Source organism: Aplidium turbinatum, chromosome 11, assembly GCF_918807975.1.
Source record: "Aplidium turbinatum chromosome 11, kaAplTurb1.1, whole genome shotgun sequence".
In the NCBI taxonomy this organism is placed as follows: domain Eukaryota; kingdom Metazoa; phylum Chordata; class Ascidiacea; order Aplousobranchia; family Polyclinidae; genus Aplidium; species Aplidium turbinatum.
Window position 1 is genome coordinate 6376401 of NC_137482.1, and position 21618 is coordinate 6398018.

The 21618-nt window shown below is 35.8% G+C and overlaps 1 protein-coding gene across 10 annotated transcripts in view; it reads left to right on the forward strand.

The window, feature by feature from the left end:
* The window catches only part of LOC145779363 (APOBEC1 complementation factor-like), a 48689-nt gene that overhangs the window by 19027 nt on the left and 8044 nt on the right, over window positions 1-21618 (forward strand). For 4 of the 10 annotated variants that reach the window (XM_082590930.1, XM_082590927.1, XM_082590931.1 and 1 more), the window contains 3 exons: window positions 2304-2484; window positions 11808-11928; window positions 20511-21522. In XM_082590930.1, the coding sequence (XP_082447056.1) occupies window positions 20512-21522 (1011 nt within the window). In that variant the 5' untranslated portion in view covers window positions 2304-2484; window positions 11808-11928; window position 20511. Of the gene's footprint in view, window positions 1-2303; window positions 2485-11807; window positions 11929-17249; window positions 17495-20510; window positions 21523-21618 lie in introns of those variants that run through there. The other 6 variants (XM_082590932.1, XM_082590929.1, XM_082590935.1 and 3 more) reach the window with 3 other exon arrangements.

The window sequence follows — 21618 nt, forward strand, 5'->3', positions numbered from 1 at the left end:
GAGTCCAATTATTGCTTCTTTTTGTCGTATCCAGGCTTAGGCTCGGTGGTTAAAAATTTAGTGAACTGAAAGACAAGGGAACCGATGTTCGGATCCACCTTCTGGCATGTCATCAAGTGTCTTGTAAACGACACAGCCTCATGCTCTTGTTGGTCATTGACTGACAGCCTCGTCGACTCATTTAATAACGTTTTTAATCTGAACCTGGAAGCCTATGAAAAGTATACGACTGTTAAGTTTTGCTGTCACTGCCACTCAATCGATATTTATTACTTTCATTAACGTGTTTATTATATTTGTAAATGCTGTTTGAGCAAACTGCTCTTAAAGAAACCATCTGAAAAAATAGATAAAAGACACATGTCCAGCTTCTTCACTTATTTTTTTGTGGTGTTTCTAGGCCTACAGCCCTACACTTTTATTTCGTTCTAAAATTGTTTGCTACACGAGATCTTTCTGTATTTTTTCGACTTTGGTCTCAAAGAGAAGATGAAATTAGGACTTTTGAATCATCACACTTTTTTGTTTCAACATCGTGCGACGTTAAAACAATGCAAATACAGTATAACTAATTTTACTGGCTGAGGTAAACTTCAAAACGGACGTACTCTATACTACATGATAATCCCCACTACTTGGACGCGGGTTCTGTGTCATACCGTTACGTAACAACTTTTTTAATGCAGTAAAATCCTGGTTAACTGAGCTTTTGTTTTTTTGCAATCTTAATACAGGAATTAGGTTACTACACTGTTTAAAATTGAAAAACTGAAGCGAAAAATTGGAAAATTTAATTTTATATTTCTATCGTTTCAATTCCAACATTACAGATGCCATCATTTGTGTTTATTGACTTATCAATCGTCATGTTGACCTAATACAAATTCCTTATCAGTTCATAAGACGATAGCAATATTCTTGTGTGTATAATTTTACATCAATTTTATGTCTTAAAACATTTTGTATGATTATTTACACGAGAAGAGTGAATATTTATCTTAACATATTAGAAATTTTAGGTGTAGATTTCGAATTGTCATATTGCCTCTTCAACTATGTTATGTAGGGAAAATGCAAAACGTCATAGACTTCAAGAAATTGTTTCTTTTTCTGAGCCTCGCCCCGATAGCTTAGTTGGTTAGCGCGTGACTTCTGGACCGAAAGAGCTTCAAGATCAAGTGACGCTGGTTCAACTCTCGGGGTGTGCGCTTGAGTAACGCACGTTGAGGACTGCTTTCCATTCAGCGGCATTTAATGGACGGAATAATTCCCCGGCAACAAGACTTCAACAATCGGAAACTTTACTCTGTCAATCTCCGTAACCTGGCCAGCGTCAGTGATTCAACAAGTATCTACAAGTTTTGCATACTTGTAGAGGCGTATTTACAACGCCTCTACAAGTATGCAAAACTGCCAGGATTAAGCCATGGACTTCTAAATAGTAGCATCTGGACTGGAAACTCAGTGGGCAACATGAGGCCCAACAGTGGACCAACAGCCAAGTAACTAACCCTGTTGGCCAACTGTTGTACCAACTGTTTGGCCTCAAGTTGCCCACTGAGTTTCCAGTCCAGATGCTACTATTTAGAAGTCCATGATTAAGCTCTGCAAGAAGCTTTTCCAGTCCGAGGATAAAGATTTAATCAATCAACCTATGACATGATTTAACTAAAAAAACTACCTAACAAACAAAATACCGCAATGACTGAATGAATTAAAAAGCTGCTTTTTCCATTGATGGTTTTGTGGATAAAAGTTAAATTTCCATTTATTACTTTGTAATGGCAAAACATCCTATGTAATATGTTTGTCAACAACTGAACGGCTTAATATTTCTACCAGCCAGATTTGAAGTAAGCTTTCGTGGAGGTGATAACAATAAATTGATTTGCGATGTATTCAGCCATGCCCCACATAATTTGTGCCAGTGCTCACCTGTGGGGCGAACGCTTTACGTGGAAATTAACTGATCTAGGCGGTCTACACTCTACAGTCTACTTTACATTACTAATATCGATCTTATATCAATACGAGATGTCCTTATAATTATGTTGCCCGAATTACATTTTACTTTCTACTATTGCTGCTTGCAAATCTAATTCTTTTCCTTTCCTCACCTAAGTAGACTGCGATTCACAAAGAAACCAGGGAACAAAAATTACTTTTAGCTGATAGGCTACAACTTCGAGTATACACTATTTCATATTACATCTTCTGACCTTGGCCTTGCTTTCAAATATATATAAAAGAATCGACCTGATCATTTTATATAAAAATTAATTGTACTTGTTTAACATAAAAAGGAGAAATTGACTTGATGCGAGCAATGAAGCATGACGCACTGCTGTAGCAGAAGATACCATAGCCTGCATGAAAACCTTGGCAACAATGACAACTCTTGTCCTAACATGCTTCATGGTTTTATTTCCCAATAAAATCCAACGCTGCTTTGTTGATCTAACTCTGCGAGAAGTTTATTACCAGGTAATTTTGTAAGAGCACAAGCTCATAATTCCTCTGCTGTTATTTCTCACTTCGGCTTGACAGCTATTTTCTAGGTTACGATTTCACTTACGTCACAAAATAAATATATCTTCCCACCAACGGGAAGAAAAGTTAACGTAGTTTACAGGAAATTTCTGCTTTTAAAAATGCTTACTTTAATACGATTTGAAACATTTAAAATTATTATTATGACAGTCTTTTTTTCATTCAATTAAACTTGGAAGAATTAACAATTCAAAAGAATACACCATTAATTCACTCCAAGAAAGAATACAAATTATTAATACGAGTGACTATAAAGCGCTCCTGTTGTCAGTAAGCTACTTTTTGTTTACTGAACACAGCCTAAAGAATACCGTAGCCAAATGTTACTTCCATAAGGTGCTTTTCATTACTTTTTTTTCTAAAATTGTAGGCTATAATCTGCTTTGCTAAACGTCAATGTAGAGTTTTGAATTTGACTCAGTTTCAAATTGTACAGAAGCGTAAAACGTGAAGCCAAAATAAGCTGTTGTTGTTTAGACGTACTAGCCTAGAGAGTTAGCTTAGCAGACTATAAATTTAAAATATACAAATAAAACCTAACAACCAGACGGCATTTAACATAATAACATGAACATAAACTAAAAATTACAAACGTTTTCGGCCATACTCATGTATAAAAATCACCTCCCTACCAAAATTGTAAATTTAAAATAGTAAATTTTGCAATATCGCAAAGAAAGTAACCACTTTTTACAACTTTGACGGTTTCATGTATAAAATCAAACTCTTGCAATACCAAGTCTACCATAGCAAAATCTGTCATTTTCACATTGATTCAACTGCAAAGGTTAAATTAATATAAAAATGACAGATGTTGCTGTCTGTTCTGTGTCTTTGGAGGAAACAATACTCCCACTAGAATGTTAGTCCGGAAAAGCAGCCCTTCTTGCTCCACTGCCTACTAGAACACGCCGAATATGCTGCTATTTGGAAAAAAATCTAAGAGTCTTATTTGTTACAATTATAGCCTTGACAAACTTGCCATCTTATCATATCCAGAAGTATGTCAATAAAGGCAGTAGTTGCACCTAGACATAGTTTTGGCGTGTTTAACCGGACATTAGGTATGTACATTGAGCACAATTTACGCAATAATATTGGAAAATGTAAGACTTTCCAATTGCATTCTGGACGTATAGTCTCATCATTTGGTATGTTACTTTTAGTGCAATTGTTTGTTTAAATTATTCAAGGATTTTGTAGATTCTACGTAGGCTAATAAGCTTTTTATATGCTTTGCAATTTTAGTTTGTTTTTTCGCCAAATTTAAATTTGCAGGTAAAATGTGGCTATTGGTGAAAGATCCGGCAATTTACTTCCAGGACTACTTCCAGGATGCAGTTGGAAAGTCTTACATATTCTACGTTATTATTGCGTATGTTGTGCTCAGCGTACATACTTAATCTACGGCTAGACAAGTCAAAAATATGTCCAGGTGTAAATATTGCTAATTTGATATACTTTTGGGAATGGGAAAATGACAGGTTTGGCAAGGCTAATAAATTTATACAACACAGAAATAATAGCTGTAAAATTTGCATGGACTGTTTACAACTTAGGGATAAAATTTATCAGGCGAAAATGTTTTTCTCCAAACAACCGTTTTTTTGACTAGTAGGCTATTCTTTTTAATCTCAAAATCATATATTGCATATTTGCAACATGGGCCGCTACAGCACATTAACGATAGCCTAAGAACACCTTAACAACAGTTTATAAATAAATTGTTAAAACTTGAAAATCAAATACAAAGAATATTATTTCATTAAGAATAGGTGAGATTAGCCCACGCAATAAATCCTGTTTGAACCTGCTACTCAGCCATAAGCAAATCTTAGACCTTACCTTCAGCAAACAACTCACAATTTGTAGACCACTTGGAAATTTTTCTGCGAAACTTCTATTCGACAGAGAAGGGGTGATTTTAACTGATAATTTACAATGCACTCGAAACTATTAAAAGAAATGAAATCTCTTTGTTATGGAAATGAAGGTTCATGGACTTATTAAACACAAAGGACAGTGTTTCTGATAACAGTAAATATGACTATTTATTTGCTTAAAGCTTTATTGTTTGAAGCACTTCGACACTGCAGCAGTGCTTTCTTAAATCAAGCTTAGACTTAATTGTGTATCCCAAAGCTATCTAACACGAAGTAATATTAGACCTACATGGTGTAACCGTTTTTATCATTAAACAGATTTGATTGTAGGCTACGTAAAAGCAAAACAAAAACACTTTTGTTTGCTTTAAAGCCCATACAAAATAAACAAGGTAAAGGGTATACAATTATTGTTCTTCTTCTTTGTTTGAGCCTTCTTCGCAACTCCAAGGGTCGAGGAGCTCTTGTTTTTACTACCCTTGGGTAGTGGCGGCCACTCGGTCTAGAATGTTTGGGAAGGAGTCGAGCAGCCATTGAATTGATTCGTCATCCAGTTCACACAGACCACGCACACCATTTGGCGCATGGTAGATGGCGCAGTTTCAGAAGGTGTGGTCTGCAGTTTGTTCCTCCTTGCCACACTCACACATCGCTGATAGTTATTTGCACTCCACACACCAAATACTTTCATGCACAATAAAACTAATCGTTTAAATACTAAAACTAAACAATGGAAGCGTATTCCGCATGTTTCAAGGCTTTCAATTTTCCAGATTTTTTTCCAAAACTGGACTCAATTAACTTTATTTTCTTGTATAGGCTTTCCAAGTCGAGCAAATGAGACCATGTTTCATACATAGTATGTTGGTTGATCTACCACTAATGCAAATAAAATTTACCCCTTTCCAAAATCAATTTAATGGAAACCAGTCGCGTGGGGGCAACAAAGGTCAATGAAATGTCTTGGTTGATGTTTGAGCGCTTGGAACGGAGTTTTGTACTATCTTTTTACCACCAAAACGTATTTATTGAATAATATAAATCATGGTTTGGTTTTTGCCCATTGCGACAACGTACAGTGCACTGCGATCACAAATGCAACCAAACAGACAACTGGAAAACTGGAAGCAACGTTGAGACATGTAGTCAATGTCGTTTTAAATGGAAGCACTGTCAAGATTAGGGTAAAATAAGTTTAAAACAATGTCATTGATATGACAATCTCAGAGTACCTTAGTTTTGATTTTTACATCAAGTTCTGTTTCACAACATTGCTTTTTCTTCGAGAATATTTTTTGCTTTTGTTAAAACACATTGACTGCCATGTACCATGGCTTTCATATATGAATGACACCTGGGTTTCACTGGAGGCCATGGCATTCAAGTATGACACCTATGTTTTACTGAAAGCCGCGTCATTCACATATGGCCTCCAGGGAAATTTTTACAAAAATGGCATATTACCAGCATATCACATAAGACTGTTGTTATGAATGATTTCTTTCAACATCCGTCCCTTATTTTAGCAAAACGTGTTCTTCATAAATGTTTCACTGTTGTGTTTTCACGTGCATATGACTCTGCTTATGATTTTCTCAAAGTCATGATTTTCCGATGCGACGCGGCTTGCCGTGACATCCATCATGAAAAGTACAATCTAAGGACGAGAAAACTCGGTGAAAGCCGTTCATGTCATCTACCAGAAAGAAACACATTCGGACATCCATTTGGGTAAAAACTCGTTTTACAAAGACATACAAAAACTGAAATAACCCAAATGTTATAAGTGAAAGTGATCAACCATGTCTTAAACAAAAAAGAGTAGGCTATTTTCCAGTGTAACATGTTTCGGAATACTTTATCACTTTACAGTAACTATATGTTTAAGCTAAAGCGATGCAAAGCGGCGAACTTGTGCGTCAATGCCTCTAAATGCAAAACCAGTGACAACACATTAAGATGCACAACTGCGTTAATGGATGAACTTGTATGACGTATGATGACAAAATTTGTTAAGATGGCTCTCACTCTCAAACAATGATATTGCAGATTTAAACTTGATAATGTATTTTAACGTTAAACAACGCCGATTGCACGTAGAAGCAACGTAAGGTACGCAACGTGGTCTGACTTGATAATTTGACAGGTTTGGAGAATTTTGAGTTTGTTGTGGCGACAGAGCGAACATTTCCTGAAGACATTTGTGTTTTGTGAAGCCAACGTCTTGTTGAACTCGCATGTTTACGTTGCGTGTTTGCAATCAACTAACGTTGAATTTACGTTTGATTGATTTCACCACAAGCGACGGTGCTTAGATTTCATTTGACAGAATGAGTGATATTACCTAAATGCAATATCAAGTAACGTTGTTAAACTACCACAAAGGGAAATTGAGATATCTGGATTTATTTTTTATTTTTTTTATCGACGATCGATCAGCAGATACTGGTATATCTATGAACATCATTACCGCATTGACGATGACAACAATTGTTCGAAAGCACGTTTTGGTTTGCGTAAAGTTAAAGAAGACCACTAAAAGTTAATGAAGATTTTTTATACAGTACAATGATGGTAGGCCTATCACGCATTTCATTTGCTTGAATGCAATGCTGCATAAGAAAGCCTTATGTGCAATGTAGTAAGATGGATTTGCATAATGTTATTGAAATTTATGAGGAACCGTAAAGTCATTAGAACCGTAAAGCTGCAAATTTCGGCAAAGAAGTCTTAAGTTATACAAATAGTGTTTACAAAGCAGACAGTGTCAGTGTGTCAGCGCAGTCGTGTAGAGGCGCAGCTTACGTTATTACCCGAGTCCATCCCATTTCCAATATACCAGGGGCTCTATCCACTTTTAGAATTCGGGGGGCTCTATCCACTTTTAGAATTTTTGGACAGTGGGCTAAAATCGTCATAGTCATTTCAACAACAACTTTCAACTCGTCTTAGTTATTCCAACCACTCCAATGAGTGGGAGGGTGATCACCCCCGTTGGATAGAGCCCATGCAATAGACACACTATTCGCAAAATCAAATCTTTTTAAATGGTTTGGTTTTTGAATCTTCATTCTCGTAGTCGGACCATTGTCGAGTATCAAGTTAGTATAAGATTTATACAGATATGAGTCAATCTGTTCCAACAATTTTTAGAGTTGTTGCAAACGACTTTGTTCAACAAACAATTATGGTGTAGCAAGAGTTGCAACACCATAATTAATCTGACGTTTGAAACAAGTGGATCTTGTCGGTGTGATCATATAAGTGATTGGCAGAAGCGAGTTTCTGAGAGAAAATGCGTTAACTTCCACCAGCGGTATTCAGCAGGCCAATGTTTAGAGATATGTCAAGTATTATTTGGCAAACTTTTGTATTTGTAATATGTATCTGCTTGGGGGTAGATTTCTTTCAAATTAGTTTTATCTCCAATAACGTATCTGCATCCGACAAAGATATCCTTGTGTCTGAAATGATTAAACGCACCCTTTTCTTGGCTGGATCATCTCAAAGGTTTCATTTGCTTGTAGTTCATACTTTTTATGCGTTTATTTTTATTCTATTATGATAGAGACTGTAGCAAGTAGCCTATTTTTCGCCCTAGTAGACCATTAATTACAAAATATAATAATAATAATGATGGGTAACACGACAATAGTGCAATTTATTGACAAAACTTTTTTTAAACTTGTCCAACGTTGAATTAATGTAAAGCTAAGTAATTTGTACCTTAAAGATGCTGCTTGTTATTGCTTATTTGTTTTCTCAAGCAAAAGTTATATATGTCAAACTACGAGGTAAATCCAGGATCAACACGCGCAATTGAGACGAAATGTACCGAAATATCGCTTTGAACTGAACGCAGTGACCCTTACATTGGGGACGGAAGTAACTTATTTTCTGCTGCAAGTGGTCATTTAAAGCTACTCAAACAATTGTAGTAGTGGTTTAACTTTCTTATCTCTGCTTCCGGAATTTAATTCAAATAACCTTTTCGATTTTTCGGTGTGGTGCATTTTCGAGAAATAACTTACTTAACACTTAGTTGCGAAAAGCAGCAACTCGATATCCGTAAGCAAACAACATCGATTAGTGAACAAATGCTTAAGTCACCTGTGCAGTGTGCAAAGGTTGAATTTGCAAAACAAGGAACTCATATACGCGCTCTTCTGTGATAAATCAAGCACAGGCTTGTCTTTCATCAATGGAAGTCTTGTGATATACTTTTTTTTCTGCTCACAAGAATTCATTAGTGTTAAAAAAAACATCCAAAATTTAACCACAAGCTTCTTGAAAATAAACATTTATACTTGAGACGACCACACGCATATCACATGTATTGTTTTGTACATGGTAAAAACTGTTGCATCAATGTTTAGCTTTGGCTCATTAAAATTTAATTTATTACTGCTTTACAGTATCCTATATCCAAACACTTGTTCTTTCACAGCCTTACTTTTCGGCGTAGTGTGAAACGTTTCAAGCAATCAATGCACTGATAAAAACAGCTTTTTTCGGCTACTTGTATATGCTTATTTTTATTATGAAAAAAACTCGAAACAAACTACTGTATGTCACTAAAGCAGGATTTAAAATACAAATACTGTATTGCATCTTAGACTTTTCAACATTTAAATAATTTTCTTCTAAAAATTTGAATTGAATGGACTCTGATAGTTATCTTAGCTTGAACGAAGTAACAAACTAAGGTGTTCACCCCATACAAGATGAAAGTCGCGTTGGCTCTTCAGTTCCCAAAGCACCTTATTGAGTTTGAATGCAGAAAAAATTACTTCCTTGCTATCATTTTCTTTGTATCTGTACATTTCTTGATTAGGGATTGAAGATAGCCGAAAAATATCGAGTTATTTTTTGTATTTATTTATGTGTTTGAAGTAAAAACAAATTGTGGTGTTCCTTTTTTATTTGAGATAACAACAAAATGAACTACCTATTATTTTCTGTTGCTAACCATCAGTTCCGTTAGATGGAAGATTCTTGGAAAAAGTTCAATTTTTAAAACCAATCACATGTGAAAAATGACTATAAACTCAAAGCATATCTCAGTACGCAAAGTGCGACTTTTAGCGTTGTTTCAACGTTGCTGGACGTGTAAAAAGCACGAATGTTCCAAACTGCAACCAATTTGAAATATCTGGGAGGATATGTAGAATCAATGAACTTCGAGTGAAGTAAAATAACTGGAAAAATAATACAACCATTTCATTGCGCGACCACCCAATTGTTGAGCATAGTTTTAAGACTTTAAGTGGGCCCATCTGCAGTCCAATTGTCACGCCCGAATAAGCACATGGAGCTAAGCAACACTTTTTACAGATGAATGTCGATGTTGCTTTTTGGCTTCCAGCAGACCATTGCATTGAAAAAAGGAAGAACTGCGACATTTAAATGCTTTATGGAACAAACATAAACAACTGCAATCAAAAATAATTCAATTATTGCACGGAAAGTACAGCTTAAAATTTGTTAGCATAAAGTTTATTTACATTATTTAACTTATTAAACAAAGTTTTCATACAGTGAAAATGTGATAATGGATAGTTTCCATATACCTTTAGGTAACCTACCATACGAACTCAGGTGTGATCAATGCTTCACTTCCTTATTTGAAGCTTGCACTATCTTTTACAACAAAGCCGAGGAAATAAAATTTTATCGAAAGTTTCAATAGATGTTAATTTATATTTTACAAGTGTGCACTGCCACAGCAAAAGAAATCTCTTCATGTGTTAACCAACATATTGAAACTACTCGGTGTTTTAACCTGTTGCTTTTACATGCAATGAAAGAGCATAGGCCTATATGACAGCAAATCGTTCATAATTATTATAAAGTTAGCATGTAGCTTTATATAGGCTACTATTCTACAGAAAAGAATCATCTCACAACAGACAATTTTTCATTTGTGTAGTTGAGAATTAAGAAAGAATTATAGATTTTTGGTTAGTCTGTTAGTTAGAAGAAGCAATCCATAAAAGGAAATGACTGGCCACTGATAATACAATACGATAATACCTTCAAAATCAGCGGTATCACTTTTCTTGGGTACACTAATGTCTTTATATGGAATATACTGACTTTTGTTTTGTTTATGACAAGTATTTTACGTTTGGCGATGCAGATATTACTTATCTGGACTGGTTTCAACACAAAATCGTTTGCAGGCATTTTTTTTATTTGACATTTTTTTATTTGAAGTTAGCCGAAAAGTTGCGTGGGTTGGTTTTCGGTATAATGCGCATTCGAGAAGATTTAAGATCAATATATCAAGCTAAAATGTTGGATTCTAAATTTAAGCTGCCAAAGCTGAAAGCTCAAGCCATTGATCATTTAGAAAGAAAAACCACAAAACCATCTGTGTGTTGTAGGTAGCAAGCAAACCTTACGTTGGATCCCACATAATCTGAATGTAATCTGGTGGGGTTAACAGGTTATGAGAGCAGGCAAAAGCAACAGGTTATGAGAGCAGGCAAAAGCAACAGCTTTTAATTATAATTTGATTTGTGCACTTTACTACGAAGGCAAGTCGCTTACTAGCCTATATGGAGCTTAAAACTGCAGTAAGCTACAGCAAAGTGCAGAATGCACAAAATGCGAGATAAAGTCTCGTGCTGCCACCGTAAATGGCAAAGTGGAAAGTTTTTATGTTGGCTAGCGAAAGCGGAGGATTAACAACCTTTAGAAAATTCATAGAACAATTAAAAACACGTTAAAAATTATTAGACAAGAATATTTCAAACTGAAATTGACACCAGCTCAAACCTTAAAGTGAAATAAACTTCTAAAAAATATTTCTCGTAATATTGTGTCAACGTTTCATTTGAAGGGCTTTTTTCCTTCAATAAACAAACGTAATAACGTTTATTGCTACTAAGGGCAAAATAAAAAGCTGTGTATCACGCAAATAAGAAAATATATAATAATTTTACGGAGAAACTTTAGTATCTCAAGCAATCATGAATAGATTGCCCACAAGGGCATCAGGGGCGTAGCCAGCACGAAATTTCGGGGGTAGGCAAAAGTATTTTTGCATATGTGAGTGAGCCCGGCAATGAGTCATCGAAGGTGGACTACGGTACCTACAGGGAAGTTTGATAGGCCTCCCCAAAAATAATTTGAAAAAATACCTTAAAATCAAAAATACCTTAACTAATATGCTGGTAGTACTTTCAGTTATCAATAATAAAACTTTATCAAATGATGCTGTAACAGAGTACAAAATGTTTATTTAAAATATTTCGGAGGGGCAATTGCTTCTTGCCCCCCTCACTGCACCCTTGTTGAACATATGTGGGGACATATTATGCGTCAGAATCAACTCGGTTCGTTGGCTAATATCGGATATTACATTTGCAGTGCCATTTTATTGTCTTGTTTGAAGAGATTGCTTTTTTGTAAATTTCTTTGGAAGTCTTCTGCAACCCTGGTGTGAAAAATCGTTTTTTCCAAGACGAGTGTTGCCATTTCTAAGTCACAGGTAAGTCCGTTCGTTTCTTTTAGCATTTTTGGCAAAACTTGATGCTTTTACTTTGCCGCTCAAGATCAGAAGAAAATTAACACGACAGAATATACATGAAAAAAATATTTTCTTTTACTTAAAGAATGATTAACTCAAATTTGATAAGATGTTCAGTATTTTTGTCAATTTGTTTTTCTCTTTACTTTTAAATATCGGCTTGACAAAAATAGCTTCTGTGCCTAAAACAAGCTGTCAGTCAAAGCAATGTGTGAAGTTGTGAACTGAAGCTAAGATTAAAAAAATATCGTTTGATAGTGACTGTCAATGTCTTTTGGTAAAGGCCAGTGTATTTATTTGCGTGAGTTTTGCAAGGATCGATTTCTATACATGCAACTGATACAAGATATCGGTAATCGGCTGTAGCTAAACGTTTCTCCAAAATAGCCAATTCTAACCTTTGTAAAACTCTTTTTGGAATAGTTATTGATATAGTTAGTTATTGATTAGATTGTTAAAACTCTTGTTGATCTAATGCTGGTGATATTTTACGTTTTTACGAGAGCTGATGTTTATGTGACGATTTTCCATGATTTATCAGAGTTAAATGAAAAGCAAAATTCTTAATCTTAATGTACATGCTGCACAAGGTTGCGACAAGGTCAAGCAGTGATAAATATGCCATTGTATAAATAATTGACATCAAACAATTAATCATTTAAGGTACGAATCTTCTGTGTTCGTAAACAATCTTCAGAAGCTATTTTATTTAATGTGATTTTATTTTAGCTGGTAGCTTAGATGTGAATATCTGTCTGCATACTGTTTTTGCAGTAAATGTCTATTGTCCAGCAAATACGTAATAGGCCTACTTAACAAGAAGAAAGAAATACCATTCAGTCTGTTTTGATTCTACACTCTTGACTAATAAGCATCTGCTTGATTTTCAAAAAGGTACTGGTTCGAATTGCTGCATTTTCACTTTTTTATGCAAGAAATATATTATACAAACTCATTCCATCACACAGCAAAGTTTTGAAGTGGTTGAGAAAGTAAAGGGAGAAATGTCCATCAAAATCACAAGACATTTTCAACACTGTAAATGAAAAAGTCAAAAACATATTAAAATATTTTTTCTGGTGAAGGATGTAATAGACGGATGTAATTGAAACTTATAAAACTTTAAGCTTTCCAGTGTACACAATCAATTATCGTTGCGTAAACTCTTTTGTGTTGAAAGTTTCAAATAGAGGCGAAGAAACGTTTCATCAAAGGATACAAATGATAATAAATTGGTCACAATGAGTTATAACCCACTAATTGATGTTATTAAACGTAATCTCGGTAACCGCATGAGTGTTGACCATTTCCGCCTAATTTTATTCAATAATGTAAAATTTCTGAGCCGTATCAACTTTATGTCTTCGACGTAAATCTAGTAATTTTATCTGAAAAAATCTTCTTCAATTATTTGCAACTAAATCCCTTTGATCCACGAAGGTCTAATGTTTTGCTATGACTATAAAGTTAAACCGCGTATAGAGATATCGGGTAGATAGTTGTTTTTTTATTTTATTTATTTCTTCTTGTTGTAAGAGCTAAAATATCATTGTAAGTCACCAAATGGTCAGGTGTCTATTTTCCAGACTGCGTTGAATAGACGGAGTTCATTCGAAAGCGGAAATATTGATCACTTTCAAAAGACGTTAACTAATTTCCTTTTGCAACAGCAATAATGCACCAAAAGCTTTGATCAATGAAAAGGTGCGAAAAGATTCAAGAAAAACTTCCCATCAAGACAACTCTTCGGGTCAGCAACCAAACTAAGAGATGCTTTCTGAACAAACAACTAAAATTTGACCTCATTAAATATAACTTGTTTGTTTGTTTGTTTATCTTTATCCTGCATTGCGGGAAAGCGGACTTGAGCGCTATGCATCGGTGTACGCCTTCCGACATACACCTGACCCACGCTGCAGCCGACGGCAATGTCTGTTTTCCGGTTGTCTACTTTACATATGACTTAAATTTGGTACTACCCATTACTCGAAATCGATCACTAAGTAGAGGCAATTATCGTTAAGTTTCTTGCCCAGAGAAACAACAGCAAGTGCGGGTGGCTGGAGTCGAACATGCAGGCTCTCCACTGCGAACTTGTTTGAATCGCTATAAAATTTTTAACTAATAAGGTTAGGAGATTTGATTATCCTTCTTTTTACAAGTATTTAGATGTAGATACAAGTCTGCAACATCACTTTAATTTGCATAATTGAATGCACTTTTTTTACAACATTCCGCAGTCATATAATAAAGTAATGGCACATCTTCAATACCAAGGTACAGTAAATACAAATGCTCTTGCGTGGATTGTACCGCACAAAAAATGCAATTTATTTTGTATTATTATCGGGTGATACTTGAACAACGAATAGCAGCTAACTTTCAGAGTCAAAGAATGAGCCGTGTGATCTTAGTTTTTGCTTGAGTTCGTAGAACAGAAATCCCAGATCAATAACTAAAGAACTATTATTGCTTTTTTGCAAGTTGTTCACACAGTTGAATGTAGATGTTTACGAAAAATTTCACGCTACAGCGATGCTCTATACAAGCTAAGGTAGTTGCCGGCGACACAGTTGGCCACTTCACCTTTATCCACAATGTAAAACAGTAAAAATAAAATAACTTTTTGTGATAGACCATCAATTCCTGTGACCGGTTTATTGACAAGTTACCTTTTTAAGTTGTTTATTCCTCAACGCAAAAATTCAATGTGCTAGGCAATAACTTGAATGTAAGCTATCACAGCACGTCTCCTTGGAAGAATATATTAAGCTTCAAAAACTGATGAAAAAAGATTTTTTATAGTTTTTCTTATTACGGGAGAAAGACAACACGCTTTTTTAGATAAACAATGGTATTTTTCCTTGTTAAGTTCATTTCAAATATTCTCATTGCTGGCAATTGAGTGGCTCTGCTGTGCATTTTCTTGCGTATCCCAGTAAAGGTGCCTGAATCAAGGTGGTATTATGCTCATCTTGTGGGTCCTCACAAAACAATGATACTAACTTTTGAAGGGTTAGTTGCAAGAAGACCGTATCTAGTTGCCAAAAGTTTCCTTACATCGCTTCAACGTCGCTGGACGATGCAAAGAAAACAGTTTTTGATGACTCGGTAGCTGCTAGAATGATATGGAATTGCCACCAAAGACTTTGTTGCTAACTAACTGCCACAAAACATTGAAATGTCACATAAACCGACTTTAACTCCCAAATATTGTGAGATATCTGACTCTGCCTTCGACAATGAAGGTGTTTACACATATCTTTCCAATATTGTAACAAAGCACTAGACTTTTGGTTAACCAAATGTTTATTCAACACCGACAACACAACCAAAGCGTTCTTTTCACAAGCAAAGTTTAGTTTGAGGTGACAAATTCACTGTATAGCATTCACAATTCAAAAGAAACTTGATCGAATTGCGCAGCGAAACTAAATTTACTGTTTCGTGGAAGTAATAAACCGCAAAACATCCGAATGAGCACTGAACAACGTTCTTGCTTTATTACCGTACAACAGTAATCATACAAGAACAATCCGAACGTTGTAATCTCATTTTATTTTCCAGAACCCTGCTGTGTCATGGCAAGTGTCGTTGTCGATTTGGTAGGAAAAATTACAAACTGTACCTCTGACGTACTTGTTGATGAAAATTCTAATCAAACAATAATGATACTCAGATGAAAACTACTGGACATGTAGACTCGGAAGTACCAGCCGGAAAATTTAATGGCCAATTTAGTTCATAAACAAGCTACAGACTTAGGTTGTTCTCAATAGAGCTTAATTCTGTATTGAACAAGTAGAACTTTCTCATTTTTTTATTCGTTTGCACAATACGACATTCTCAAAATAGTGGTATTAAAAATTACAACGCTTCGATAAATCTGTACAATTGCTGTATGAAAAGATGATTGTTGCGTATGGGGTCTGCCTGGCGCTCCGAACACATATCCAAGGGCAAAAAGTAATTTAACGTAATAACCGTCATGACATTTTCAGAATTGCTACAACTAAACTATGAAGCAGTACGCTGGATTTGGATTTATTGTAACCACATAACTACTAAACATGTCAAAAGTCTGCTGCTTGAACACAAAAGGAGTAGTGGTCAAACAAAAGACTATGGACTGAAAACAACCAAGAAGGCTGCGTTGCAAGCAGTGATGTATGAGTAAACGAAAGGCAGGCAGTACATTAGGTTAAGTAAACGTTGCAAATTTTTCTAAACAGAGATCGCCAAAGGTCAAAGTTCACACATATTTTCGCAAGACCAAAATACCATGACTAGTATGTTGTTGTGGTGACCTTGCGCTGCTCAGAGAATGGATTTTGAGTTACTTTGTTGGAAGCTGAGTGTGTTAAGTTTAGTTTTCATTTAAAGAAGGTTTTGTGAGTGTTTTATTTCAGTTGAAAACAATTTGTGAAGTTCTACGCGCAAGCCAAACAAAAAATTCATGAGTTTATTTAACATCGCCACACGGTAAAGTAATGTCATGCATGCAGTTTTTGCGACGTTTATCTAAGTAGATCTTCAGTCTGCATGTCAATTATTTTTGACATTGATTCAAAAAGTAGTGATTTGCTGGCTTGGTTGTACTTGGCTGGATGGTAAGGGTAGCTGTAGCACGTTTCTTGGGTAAAGAAATATCAGCCATCCTGCATAACTGTCATTTGTGACAACAAGATATCTCTTTAAATGTGAGTAGTATGGTATCTCTGACTTTGTCTTAGTCAGAGCTGGGCACATTTTGGACTGTTTTGAGATTGAGTCTTTTAGATTATCGCTGCAAACCGCTTGCATTAAATTCAGTTATGATTCACGATTGCGCAGTGGATCTGTGATAGAAAACGCTGTCACTGTCGCTAATTTGAGAGAAATCGTTATTGATCAAATATAGTACAATCGTTGATTGGGTGCTTGTCACTGAAAAACAAAAATGTGATGACGCTTGACGTTGAATCAACAAAAATCGTTTTATATTCTGTTATAGATATAAAAGCAAAAAAGATAGCTTTGTCTATCACCAGACCTTTACCAATTCCATTGAAGCAGTGAATGTTGCCTTTTATCCAAGACGGTTGATTATTACCCTAGTGTGATTTTTTTTGGTCGTGTTTTCATGAAAGCAAAAATCGATACCAAAATATATGAATCGCTGTTTGTTTAAGAGGACAATGGACCGTGGTTTTGGCTAAACACCTTTCTCAATAGAAAGCTATTCAAGATCTTGTACAAATATGAGACAACTGATATGCGTGCTCACACCAAACTCGGTTATAATGGAGGCCTTGAGCTGTTTGAGCTAGAAAGTACGCTTGTGGTATATTGAGACAGGAAGCCGTTTAAGATGCTGAATACTGTGCTCTGAATCACACGCATATGTTTAGTTTAGAACTGTATAGTGCATGCTAATGGACCCTGCTTTGAACAAAAAGCGTAAATTAAACTGGCAAGATGGCCCATCAAACGGCTCTCCTCCGCAGAAGTTGTCATGCCAACGGACTGATGACGTCACTTTTGAAAGGTAAGTACTGTAGTTGTGTTGCGTCTTAGAGACATGTTGATGTGCAGACGAGAATTCAGCTCCACAAGCTATGTCGTTTTGAAACGGTCTAAGTAGCAGCTGAAAACTTGAAAAGGTGAGTTAAGGAAAAAACTTCCGCGAGACAAGTCATTAGCACTTCGCAGACGACAAACATAAGACATGATGAGAGTTTGACTTAGTAATGCAAATTATCTTTTTACATTTATTGCTAAACGGGCTAAAAACAAAAAAGTAAGACTCTGTAGCACTCTTCAACGTAAGAAATGAGTTAGAAAATAAACCGCTCTGGTATGTGTAACACAAGAGCTTGTTTTGTTGTTTTCTCGTAGATGTTACAAATTCATGAGCAATGAGACACGGAAAACGAATAAATGTGAATTACCTGTAGCTTGTTTTACTTAAGTAACTCTGTATCACGGCATTAGTATAGGACAGTATGATTTAAGAGTAATTTTTACGTAGCAGAGTGTTACGACTGATGATATAATACTGCAGTAGGACATCCATCTTTCAAAAACTTACTTAACGTTTTAATTTCTAGTGTGTTGGGTACAATGGTAAAATTTGTTATTTGGAAGTGTCCAAACAGGCATCAAAAAATTACAAAACTTAAAAAAGCAAGAAATTGCATAAAAGAATTAAACTTTATCTACAGTGGTTCGTCAGTCAAGGGTTTTAACTCAGTTTCCTTTTGCTATCATATACGTATACTTAGAAATTTGCTATCACGAATGTGATTGTGTGTGTGATGCTCACGCGTGCTTTGTAAGCTGCGTCGAATGTGTGCGTTTTTCCAACTGTTGAATTTTTTTTATTTTTCTCAAAATATAAGTAAATTTGACTTATTTTTCCATGTCCTCTGGTCACCTTGAGCTAAAACCTTTCAAGTTTAAATAAAGACCTTTAGTAATATAATATCCATAGCTGCATCTGTATATGCTGTACGTAATGTAGTAATAACCTATCCAATTTGTCCATCTAAATTCTAAAATGTATCAATGTATAATAATCTGCCATTGCGGGTGTTTTTTGCATGGTCAACAATCACTCGAGTCTTGTTTATTAAAAATGGGGTAACTGTGGCTCTAAAGATTATATGCAAGGGTCTACGTAGCGTTGTTTGGTATGTTTAGAGGGCGTTTTCCGTTGATAGAATTGCTGCATTTTGAGGAAATCACGTCATGTGGAGCGAGTGGAAAGACAAAATTGTGCTATGCTGAGTAATAAAACGTTACAGTTAGTTCCGTACATTATGTGAAAGATTCTACCTGATAAAGTGCGATGTACAGTTTTCCGCAAGGATATTTACTTTTATATTGGTTACAGGGATTTTAAATGACATTTTGTCAGTGATGGACTGCTTATTATGTATTTTGACAAACTGGGTCGCACGTTATAGTCAATGAAAATAATACCTTCAGAATGGGTAGAGTTTGTTATTAAGAATAATATTTGACAAGCCAAGCAAAATTGTACTTTTGCTTAAAGTATTGTTACAATAGTTTTTAGGTTTTTGTTGCCTCAACATAATTGCAGCAGAGCGCCATTTGTAAATTCTAAATCTTTGAAAAAATCGTTTTATGACGTCAAGGAGTAAATATGAAAACAATTACATGGATGCCGAAGTCACTGAATGGCGGTTTTACAACCGCAAATTACTGGGTTCATTTCAGTCTAACGAACGGGCAGTTTATGACTACCCGTGTGTCCATCTGTGTCTTGCATTTGAGTGTGCAACTTGCATATGTTGCTGAAGGCATTAGTCAATAGTCATGATTTTTTTAACCACCTTAAAACAAGTCAAATACCAACGCAGAAACTAAGTGCAGCTTATGTGTTCGCACCCAGTGTGAGTTATAGAAAGAAACAGGTCCACGTTGGTGCAATTTCCTTTGATGTGAATTGGGTACTATTGAAGAGTTCAAGCTGTAAAGGACATTGCAGTATTTTTCAAGAAAGCAAATTAAAAAACTTTCAGCACAATACAGGGACAAGTAGTCTATTATGTATTTTATTGCATGAAGATTTTGTAAGGTTTGAAATTATCAGGTCAAAAAGCATTGAGATTTATATTGAAGTCGTTCTATTAACTTACTTTTAGCTGGGAAGAAAACTAAATGCGTCAGTTAAGCAGATCGACACTAGCTCAGCACCCAGTGGTCATTGGGGAACGGGTTCGCATCTTAAATGGGTCGTATCAGTGTTTTCTTTTCAGATGGTACCCTTCGTATTGCTTTAAGCAGGGAACATAGGTCGAACGACAAATAAGCACATATTACCACGTATATTACTCCATATTACGCGCCTGTAACCAGAGATCTCAGTTTCTACAATATAACAATCAATCAATCTTAATGATATTTATGTATGGTTGTTGTTAACCACATTGCATAAAAATAATATACTATTCACACTAAAGTTACTTTGTGAATTACATCAAGCTAAAATGTAGTGGATGGGCCACGTTGCTTTTGGGTCACTTTCCACAAGTCCGTAGAATATAAGCAATTAAGCATAAATACGTTGAACTACTAAGCTAGCAAGTATATGTACATGTACAGAAATGGGAATACCTACTGTCAATTCAGCATGTGCCTGACTTACCCCTGATTGCTCATCAATATTAATGGACAAAACAGCATGTAATAAATATGCAATATGAGCAAATCGATGTCATGTACGACAATGTCTATTACCGGTATGATTCAACAATCAATGCTCACAGAGCGATGCTGTATGCATGTAAATATTCAGCAAGCGAGTTAGTTCTTTTTTATGCTGATTTACGTCGAAAAATGTAATAAATCAATTTTTAATCTTTGCTTCTGAAAATATTTTGAAACCGATCTCAATTTACTAAAAATGTTACTTTTGGTTCACCAGAGCAACAAAAGTAATAAAGCTAAAATGTATGCTGCCAAAACATTGCTAGAAAAGTAAACAAAGGTTTGTGAGTTTAACACGTAATTATAACAAGAAGTGTTCTTTGTTATAGGATGACGATAGACAACATGATCGATGACCCCAGTAATGCAACAACCAGTGAAATACCTGTGACAGATCCTAATCTTCTGGCGTTAATGCAAAGAACTGGCTACAACATCACTCAAGAAAATGGGCAAAGGAAATACGGAGGACCGCCACCAGAATGGGGCAGTCGCCCACCTCCACGTGGAGCAGAAGTGTTTGTTGGCAAAATACCACGGGATGTTTTTGAGGACGAGCTGGTCCCGGTTTTTGAAACGGCAGGAAAGATTTACGAGCTACGGTTGATGATGGACTTTGATGGAAAGAATCGAGGATACGCTTTTGTAATGTTTCACACAAAATCCGAAGCAAAGGGAGCTGTTAAAAAACTAAACAATTACGAAATTCGTAAGGGTCGACTTTTGGGAGTTTGCTACAGTGTGGATAACTGCAGATTGTTTGTTGGAGGAATTCCTAAAACAAAAAAGAAGGAAGACATTTTTACCGAGATGAACAAAGTCACCGAAGGGGTTGTAGATGTCATTGTCTACCCCAGCGCTTCAGATAAAACCAAAAACAGAGGGTTTGCTTTTGTTGAGTTCACCACCCATCGAGCTGCAGCTATGGCACGTCGGAAGTTAATTCCTGGTCGAATACAGCTTTGGGGTCATCCGATTGCTGTCGATTGGGCTGAACCAGAACAAGAAGTAGATGAAGACATAATGGGACAAGTTAAGGTGTTGTACGTTCGTAATCTCATGCTGGATACCACGGAAGATACTTTACAAAATATCTTTAGTCAGTTCCACCCTGGCTGTGTCGAGCGAGTAAAAAAAATTAGAGACTATGCTTTTGTACATTTCAATGCCCGAGAGACTTGTATTGAAGCAATGAATAAAATCAACGGAACCAAGATTGACGACGCAGAAGTTGAAGTGACGTTAGCTAAGCCAGTTGACAAGAACGATTATAACAGAATGGCAAAGGTTGGAGCAAAAGTTCTTAATCAAGGATCTGATGCACCAACGGCAACAACTTTGGTGAGTAATACAGCACGAAGACATTGAACTTCTAGTCATGAACGATATATTTCTCTGCTTATTTAAGGGTCACAGTAATGTTATTATTTTTGTTTT